Below are 9,533 nucleotides of genomic sequence, written 5' to 3' on the forward strand. Positions count from 1 at the left end.
TTCCAAGAAAATACTGCAGGAAGCAGTGTATGCATCACTGGTGGAGAAAATGTACAGGTTTTTCAGTGGAAGAGTTCAGGTTGCAAATGTGATGAGTGCTTTCCTTTTAAGTCAATGATGTCATCTGGATTGGATCATCAAATTGGGCAACAACTGTAATTTTACACCTGAAAAGCAGCCTTTCAAGCTGACTGTGAACACAACAGCTCCTCTCTCTTTTTTAAAATCTTTTTTCATGTGGGCATGCTGCTCTAGTCTAGTCTGTGGGGAGGAAGAGATAAAGTTGTTGTTCAGTGACTACATCAAAAGCCTTTAACCTGCTCTTACAGACCGCACAAGTAGTTTTAAAAATTATGTGAAAGACAAGCGAGGTGAAACATGAGTTTGATGTTTTATTTAACTGTGACTGGTAAGCATGAAAGTGCATTGGAAACCCACAACAGAGTGACTGTGAGCTGCGTTTGGTTTACGAAAAACCTTCACAGGTACTGTAGGAAAGATGATTCAGTCAGAGAGCTGTTAGGACCACGGTATTTGAAGAACCCCGTACCCCTGGGGTAAACTGCATCATTTTTTTTCACATGTTTACTCAGACCACCCAAATGCTATCCAACTAGACTGCAAATTAGGATTCCTGATTCCCACCCTCAAACTAAAAGTGTTGCCTAACTTTCTTTAGAAAGAGGACACAGGGATAAACAAAAGTACATTTCAAACTGGCGGTGATGACAGTCTGTTATTAGGGTACTCAGAGCCATGGTTGGATTAACCACCTTGGAGGCCTTGGGATAAAGATTTCTTGTTGGGCCCTTGTTGACCTCTGCTGTACACTGTAACAAACTGTTACAAAGCTGCACTACACAAGAAGCAATTTACAGCACCGTCTCAACCGGAGACCATAGAACTGTGGGGGAGAGATATTTGAATAAAGTAACTTTCACCTGCACGGCATTGTTACTTCTGTAAATAGTTAACTTAGCTAACAGAGCAGCAGAGCGTGTCTGTTACGTGACCAAGTGCATCCATGCTTGGAGGGCTGATTAGAGCAGAGCATTAAATGAACTTACTGGGTTGGGGGACAACCAGGCTTTGGTTACCTAGGCAACCACAGCCTAGAACGTTGGCTTAGTAACCAACTAGCTTCAAAGCAATGTGCAACAAGCAAATCGCTCCTTGTGCATTAGCTTAAGAAAACTGAAAGTCTGACAGAAAACCTTTCCCCATTAGGAACACTAATTGCTGTTTCCCATTAATTGCTCAATATAATGTGAATAGCGTTGCATGCTGGAGGTTAGTTACATTGGTAATGTTAAACACATTCTAAACCTATAACTTTTAAGCAAACGGTGACTAATTAGTAACTTTGCATGTATTTTTGGGATGATGATTTAGCACTGGAAACACACAACAGATTGGCAGTTGATGTTTTCATGAAGTTTTGTAATACTTTAATGTGCACTGTGTTGTGTGTGACAGAGAAACCAATGATAAGGACAGTTGTAATATTGCAACATGAGTCTAATGTGACTAAATTTAACAATAGCTTGCTGGAAACCCTGCTGAAAGTATATTACTATTAAGATCTGTATGTACAGAGTTACAGCTGTCAGCATCTACTTTCTATACGACTCCTATGAAGTTGATTACTAACAGCGAGTCCTTTGTGCAAAAATGATTGCATTGCAAAGTGCTTGTGACTGTACATTCTCTCACCAATCAAAATCAGGTTGGGACTGCCTTTAAGATGTCCACACTGTCAACAATGGTGAAGGAGAAAACTTTAAAGAAGACAGTTTCTGTAACCTAGCAACAATAAGCATTTGAGAGAGGTGCTTAAAGCCTTGTGTGATTCCAGCACACACAAAAAAGCTACGTGTGGACAAAAAAAAACCTTCTAGAAGCAAGTCTTGCAGCGTGACAGTCATCTTCTGTAGCTCATAATCTGTGCTTATAACACTTTTTTCATATGCGATTTCTGTACAGTGTTCCTAGTCCATCTAAAGGTTCAATCTATGTTATGCTGAGAAATGGAAGACACCCTATTTATTCTGTTATTTATTTTCATAATTAACACATATATTTCATCAGACTTTAATTTCAATTCAGTTTTTCAATTCAACTTTACTTAAATAGTGCCAAACAACAACAGCAGTTGTCTTAAGGTGCTTTATATTGTAAGGTAGATACCCTAGAATAATACAGAGTAACCCCAACTGTCAAACAAGGAAGCAAGCAAGCACTTGGGGCCAGCAGAAAGGAAAAATTCCCTATTAACATCTGCCATGACTGGTTGGGGTGTGAAGGGAGGAAAATGGGACAAAAAGCACAAACTGTGGAAGAAAGATTAAATATTAATAATAAGTAATGATTAAATGCAAAGTGAAGACAAAACACTCAGCATTCAGGGTCAGCCAATCTAGTCTAACTATAAGTTCTAAAAAAAAAAAGGAAAGTTTTAAACTTAGTCTTAAAAGTAGAGACAGTGTCTGTCTCCCAAATCCAAACTGGGAGCTGGTTTCACAGAAGAGCAGCCTGAAAGCCTCCCATTCTACTTTTTAATACTCTAGGAACCACAAGTAAGGCAGCAGTATGAGAGCAAAGTGCTCTCTTGGGGTGATACGGTACTAGGAGATCTTTAAAATAAGATGAGGCCTGAATATTTGAGACCTTGTATGAGAGGAGAAATTTCAGTGGGAACCAGCGTATAGAAGCTAATATGGGAGAAAATATGCTTTCAGACAGTCGATCTCAGTACAAATAAAAATGAAATTAAAAAAAGAGTCTTATATTGTGACTATGGCTTGTTGGACAGCCATGTGGCAATAGCCTTTCCCATTGTGTCCCAAGTTAAAGTAGGTAATAAAAGTAGCACTGGGTCACCTTTCCTTGAGAGAATTTGGCCTGTTCTCATTATCGATCTTACTTATGTGACACTTTACTCTGTTTGTAATTTTCATAAGCAGTTTACCAAAACCAGAAATAACCAAACATGTAAGTACTTAAAATTATTTTTTTCACTTAGACCTCTTAGCCCAAGGAGGATGATATTTAGACCCCTGGGGGTCTGAGACTCTCTTTGCCCAGTTCATAAAATAGCTTTGAAAAGAGTTCAAATTCAGGGTGTTTCCCATCAGTAAATGATGAAGATGTCTCTGAACTCTGGGTGTGTGTAAATGGATGTTTGACAAAGATAATGAAGTCAAGATGAGTGGAAAGTTGAAACCCAATACCAAGTCACCTACTGTGCTGTATGTGTAGCCCATAATTCCAGACTACACCCGTCATGTGCACGCCAAAGACAATCAGTCCCTCCCTGCTGCCATCGAGGCTGCTCCTTCACAGGGTGAGAAAAGGTCCTGGCTTTGCTTGGCTTGAGGTAAGCAGCAGCATCATAAATTCAATTTTGAAATAACAGAATCCAGGATATCCCGTGGTTAACCACCAAGGCACAGATATCCGATTCTCTAACCAGAAGGACAACCCTTGTCTGTTATCCTGTCAGATAGCTGGAATATGGATGTCTTAGGAGATTTCTCAAAAAACAGAGACTCTGAAGCAGTGAAGAAATGTCACATATTTAACAATCACAGCTAAACTTTTGCAGCTGATATGAACATTTAAGGCAAAATTGACACCTTTCACTCCATTATTTACATAATACACGTCACAACCTTGTTAGTACAGGTGTGTTCATGCACATGTGTCATTCCTATACTGAAACCAGCTGTGTGATACAAGGTGAAACTATAGTGGCCATAGAGGCCCAGCCCCGACTACACAATGAAGACATCCTTAGAGATGGCCTGTGTTTACTGTAGGGTTGTCAGGGAGTCCTCCACCTACATGGCAATAAGGAAAGACATTATTTACTTTGGCTGGACAATGATGGCTCTAATCAGATCCCCATGATGTGAATACACTGTTCGGCCTATCACCACCCATTTCCAGTTTCTGTTCACCTTTCACCTCCTCGCCTAAGACCTCCCTGTCATCTTATAGAAACATTCTCTATGGCTGCCTGAGTGCCTCAGTTTAAGTACAAAACCCACAAATGACACCCAGCTTAATTTGAAATTTGTAGGTATTTGCTCTGAATTTGTCAGAGTAAACTGAAATTAAAATTGCTGTCTCCATATGCACAGACACATATCTCTCACGCTAAAACCTTTCACAGGCTGCGTGTGTAATTGTGTTCTCTCCATTTGCCTCTTCTATTGTCATTCCCGCTCACCAGCATGTGAAAAGAGTTCAAGATAAAGTAGGTCACTCAGGTTGGGGAAACTGTCATGTCTAATTGCCACACCATCTCTCTTATCTGATCTGGCGAGGCTGTTATTGTAATGAAATACCAGTGGAGATGAGCCAGGAAAGGAGAAGATTACACAGCATGAGCCATTCATGGCACAATCCATCCCTTCATTGCCCTGGGTTTTCCACACAGTGGGTTCAGGAAGTATGGTGGGGCATGTGAGGGCTGGATGTGGGCTGGAGGAAGAAGGCAGGATAGCTGAGGTAACCACTCTGATAAGTCGATGCGTCTCTGCTCTGCTTTGTGTTCTGACATGACAACCCTGTTCTGAATCAGCGCCACGAAGTTAAGACACAACAAAGGACGATTATTTTCTGAGATGGAAGAGTCAGGTTCCATCCTTTTGGTACTTTAATGAGTGGATGTGAATTTCAATACATCATCACAAGACTGCAATTAATGAATAACACATTATCATTATGGGGTCAGTTTTGCTTGTCAAGGCCAAATCAGGCTTGCTTCTCTCCTAGGCTGCCCACTCTGGTAGCTCATCGTAATGCTGCCCTTTAGTGCCCTACCATGGTTTCACATGGTACTGCAGTACTTTATTTTCCCTGATTATTTTACTTAAAAGCAGAAAGTCAGTTGTTTTTACTTCCATACCAGCGGTGGATGATTTAAGATAATCTTCAGGCTGGAGAAACCAAGAAATCTTTGTGATTTGAAAAATACACTTGATCTTGGTTTCTCAGTCTCATTTACCAAAATTACAGGAGTGTTAGTACTGATTTCAACTGTTTAATGTTTAAATGTCATCAAAATATTTGGATCTTGAAATGATGCTCTTTTTTTCACATTCCAGTTCAGATTAAAGAAGCGATTAGTGGTTGCGTGTAATGGAAAGCAACAGTAGTGGTTTAAATCATGGTTTGGACCGATTGACGGGTATCACTCGTGTCTATTAGGCTGAGGTTTGTTTACAGACCCGCCAAAGCTACATGGAAGACAATCAAAAGAGGCCCCTCGCTTTCATTCTGCCAAAACCTACCCTTTTAAAGACAAGTGAAATAGTGCGGAAAGTCATCAGAGTTGATTTTTCTGGTGGTTTTATTTGATTTGCATGACTCGCGGTTCCTCTGTGATGACAGTTCAGCTGTGATGTTTTATTTCTCTGCTCCCCTCGGGCAGCAATGTATCTTTTGTTTGATCCCTCACAGTTTTTAGGAAAGACATTATGCTTGAGCCACCGGTGCCCCTCTCCTCAAGTGCTGTGGGTGCTCTGCTGATCAACTCGCCATCTGAGTTGTGGTTTTGGTCACGCAGTTGTCGAGCACGGGCAGCAGGTACTGTGATAAAGCGGCTGACGACATTGATGTGGTAGCTGCGCAATGCCAGCAGCTTTTTAACACAGAGATCGAAGACATTGTTGAGGTCCTTGCGATCTTGCTGCTGGACAAAACTCCTCAGGGATGGCTGCAAAGAGATGTCGTTGATCAGTTTCTTGTGAAGGGGTGGCATGTAGTCCCTCATGTAGATTAGAAAGGAAGCTGGGGAAAAACAAAAGCAGTGAATTCTTTACATTCATCTCTGGCACAGTTCGGATCATGTTATTGACAATTCGTCAGCCTTTTTACCACTTTTTGGTTCATGTTTGACTCCCAGAAGCTCGTCAAAACAGTGCAGCAGACTGCTTTGTGCAGCACTCCCTCCTGAATACCTCATCGGCGCTGTCTGGACCCCTTCATAAACCAGCCCCTTTGGCATACAAGGGTTGTCTTTCCATCTAAGTATGATTATGTGACACGGGCACGCACATAGGTCTCAAAAACATGTTTCACTTTGCAACTATGTGAATCGAGAAAAAACAGCAATAGATTTCTATACCCAGACAGGTAGATCCTCATAATGCCATAGAAGACTGAAGGGTCTACATGCACTTAGGGAAGAAAAGAAAACAGTTGTTAATGGGATTCATTTTACAATAATCACGAAAAAAAAGAAAAAAAAAGGCAAGAATTGAATCATTTGCAATCATTAAAAAACTTTTTTCTTTCTTTATCAATGAACCTATCCCAGCTGGCTTTGGGCAAGAGGCGGGGTCATACGCTTGAAGACAGCATGGGTAAACTTTTCAGTCATTTACAAATAACTCTCAATTTAAATTTAAAAAGATTCAGGGAGTTTTCTACCTGTGTTAAACATCATTTAAAGCTCTGAGAAATCTCTGTATGCTGAAAGCAAACAACAAACAGCTGTGATCTTTGGACCCTCGGCTGCCACTGCATTGCAAACTATGCTAAATTATTTAACTGCATAGGGATAAAAACACTTTTTTGAAACACAGTTAACAACTCAACCAAAAAGTACATACTGTTTAAATAAGATAGAGAACATCATTTCAGCAATCATACCGCATCATATTCCAAACATATTAGAAAAGCAAGACCAAAGTTAAACAAGTCCATGTCCTGAACTAACCCTAACCCTGTCTACAGCAGTTTTGAGTTTTCATTATTATTGAACTTTGATTTTGCCATTATTTATCATTTCTAGTCTTTTGGTGTCTTTGTTAGAGTTCTCTGTCTTATGGTTTATGTCTCTGTGTTCTATAGTTGCTCTGTCTCCCCTGTCAGCTGTATCCCCTTGTCAAGTCCGTGTCTCTGTGTTATGTTTCCTGTTTTACTTTGAAAGGCCGTGTCTCATGTTAATGTATCTGGTTTTGCTTCCCTTGTCTCCTTAGCCCTGATTTGTCCCAGCTGTGTTTCTCTCCTGTCTCTCAGTCACTGATTGCTCCCTCTGTGTATTTAAGCCCTGCGTTTTCCTCTGTTTGTGTTGTGATCTACTGTCTACCATGCTGTGTGTTTTGTCTGTCAACTGGTTTGTTGCTTAGTTTATGTTCTTAGTTCAGTTAGGTTTCTGTTTTTTACCATCCAGCAATAAAGCTGAGTTTTTGAGTTAACGTTTGCCTCCAAGTGTCTGCACGTTGGGTCCTCCTTACCACTACTCCTGCCTGCACATCAGCCTTCACATAACATAACGTGCAAACACTTTTGGAAAAAGGCTGTAACACATTTAGGTTTTACATCTGAATAAGTACCTTGCATCAGTTTGAGTGCGTCAGTCATGTCCTCAATAGACCGGCTGATGATCTCCAAGCCTCTGGCCACAGCCTCGGTGTCACCACACCTCACACCATTGATCACCGTGGGAATATTCTACAAAGCAGTGGTTCTGTTAGAAATGTCCTCGCTTTAAGGGTGCCCTTATATTTGTCAGTTAACAACAATTATCAAGTGCACATTTTAGGATGTTTCCTGTTTTTAATGTATCTTCACCTTCACCGCAGGAACTCCAGCCAGCTCCACCAGCAGAGTGACCAAGAAGAAACCTCGGGCACTTTCTCCACCCGGGAGGCTGACCAACAACTCCAGGTTCCTGTTTGACAAATGTAAGCCAGTAAACTTTGTGCATATTATAGTATGATAGTACATATTGTATTATACTGTGTGCAGAAACAGAATTTTACTCACTCCATGTTGAAAGGCCTGGCACAGCAGATATACAGATGGACATGAAAAACAGGACATATTTATACACATTTGCTGGGTTTACTCAAACTGCTGGCAGGAGATTAGCAGCCTTACCCGTCAGGATCTTTCCTCTTCCAGTTAGCCAATACTGCATCTGCATGTGTGATAATTGGGGGAAGCCCTAAGCGTTGTGACACCTCCCAGTATGGAACAGCCAGACTGCGTGGCAGTATCTTAAAAGAATATCAAAGAGAAATCAGTCATAATAACTGAATCACTTAAGGTAACATGTAGAATTCAGAAAACAGGAGGCAAAAGAAAAACTAACAGACAGTTAGTTACCTCAACTGTATCTTTCTCTCCCTCCTCCCAGACGTAGCCCATGGTCATCATGCTGAGAGCCAGGTGGGCCAGTCGTAACTCTTTGTGTTTCTGCAGAAACTTGCTGCTCAGCAGTGGCATCTGGTCATAGACAACTGTACTGAGCAACTGCTTCACAGTCATCGTGAATGGTGCTTGTCATTATAAATACCTTGTTAATACGGGAGCGCAACTCATGGGACTGCGCAAGCTCTGGGATTCTCAGGGCGATATCCATCCATGGCTGGTAATAAGGTGGAAGCTCTTCCTTTAAATGCACATCATGAGAAAATGTTAATGTTGGTCAGTACCATTTAACACAACTGTAGTTGGTGTAAAATGCAAACAAAATCCAAGTTCATGTTGTCCTTAAATGGCAAAGCAACAAACTCACTAAAATCCGAATGGCTCAAGGGGCTCAAAATGAAATGTTCACAACTTGTGACCATCATGTGTGTTGTGTGCTTGTGTCCAAGCAGGACCTTAACTTACTAAGCTTCTTTTTTAGGAACCAGTTCTCCCATCCATCGCTGTGCTTCATGTTTTATTTCTGGCTACAGAAATTATGAACATTATTCTTCTCTCCATTTTTGCTCTCTTCTATATGCAAAAATGTGATTTTGTAAATGTCTTCCAGGAATAACGCTCACTTCCTTCATCTTTGTTGGTCTCAATCAATACTAAAGTAAACATTTTTATAAAAGCTTTTTTAGCGCTATAAGGATTAATGTAATTGGCAAATTCTCATTAAAGGTTTGGTTTTTAAGTAATACAATGTGAATAAAATGTAATAATGTTACATCACAAACTTGAAACAAGCAAAGCTAAAATAACACACACAGGACTTCAAAAGAGCTTTTCAACGTACCAAAGGATCTGGAAGGATGAAGCCGAGTTCTTCTGAGACATGGTAGGACTTCAGAGAGAAGAGAGCTTCGGTCTGGTCTGTTTCAGCTGAAGCCATAGAGAAAACAAGGCAAGCACCAAAAACTGCAATGATCCTCTGACTAGCTGAATGATCCCGGACACCCCAGTCTGGCTGGACTCGAGCACAAATGTATTGTTTACACAACCTTTATACCTGAGTTCTGCTGTTGCACAATTACAACTGTAGAAAATCAATACTTCACTTTGTGAATCATATAGTATGAAACAAATAATCTGTGTCACGCTTGGTTGATCTATAACCGTCCAAACTGTTAAAGTTATGCAAAGAAGAAACTAAAGCCAGTTGGGATGCTTTGCATGTTGTAAAAAAAAAAAAAAAAAAAAAAAAAAAACCGCCTTGTTGTTTTCCCACATTTCCTACAGGTTATCAGGAACGTAACTGATAACAAATAAGGAACAGATAGGTTGCTTTTACAAAAACAATCATTTGTTTATAAGCCTTTTGT

At 40.5% G+C, this 9,533-nt stretch overlaps 1 protein-coding gene across 2 annotated transcripts; it reads right to left on the bottom strand.

Moving 5' to 3' along the window:
* Positions 1–4,642: 4,642 nt before the first annotated feature.
* ido1 (indoleamine 2,3-dioxygenase 1) lies at positions 4,643–9,192 on the bottom strand. 2 transcript variants are annotated; one of them, XM_085179309.1, is made up of 10 exons: positions 9,008–9,192; positions 8,312–8,407; positions 8,122–8,241; positions 7,894–8,012; positions 7,780–7,794; positions 7,585–7,684; positions 7,347–7,464; positions 6,134–6,185; positions 5,884–6,032; positions 4,643–5,796 (listed from the first exon to the last, which is right to left on the bottom strand). In XM_085179309.1, exons 1-10 carry the CDS (start codon positions 9,101–9,103, stop codon positions 5,399–5,401), a joined length of 1,263 nt encoding a protein of 420 aa, XP_085035435.1. In that variant the 5' UTR covers positions 9,104–9,192; the 3' UTR covers positions 4,643–5,398. The 2 variants fall into 2 exon arrangements, with proteins under 2 accessions (XP_085035435.1, XP_085035436.1); XM_085179310.1 differs by lacking the exon at positions 7,780–7,794.
* Between the last annotated feature and the right edge of the window lie 341 nt (positions 9,193–9,533).

The sequence above is a fragment of the Neolamprologus multifasciatus genome, chromosome 12 (assembly GCF_963576455.1).
Source record: "Neolamprologus multifasciatus chromosome 12, fNeoMul1.2, whole genome shotgun sequence".
NCBI classification, from domain to species: Eukaryota; Metazoa; Chordata; class Actinopteri; order Cichliformes; family Cichlidae; genus Neolamprologus; species Neolamprologus multifasciatus.

Bases quoted from the DNA above. Each gene is read 5' to 3' on its own strand.
- ido1 (XM_085179309.1), bottom strand. From the start codon at position 9,103: ATGGCTTCAGCTGAAACAGACCAGACCGAAGCTCTCTTCTCTCTGAAG. The intron at 8,242-8,311 runs GTATTTATAATG...GTCTATGACCAG, and splicing joins TGCGCTCCCGTATTAACAAG to ATGCCACTGCTGAGCAGCAA. The intron at 8,013-8,121 runs GTAACTAACTGT...TATTCTTTTAAG, and splicing joins GAGAGAAAGATACAGTTGAG to ATACTGCCACGCAGTCTGGC.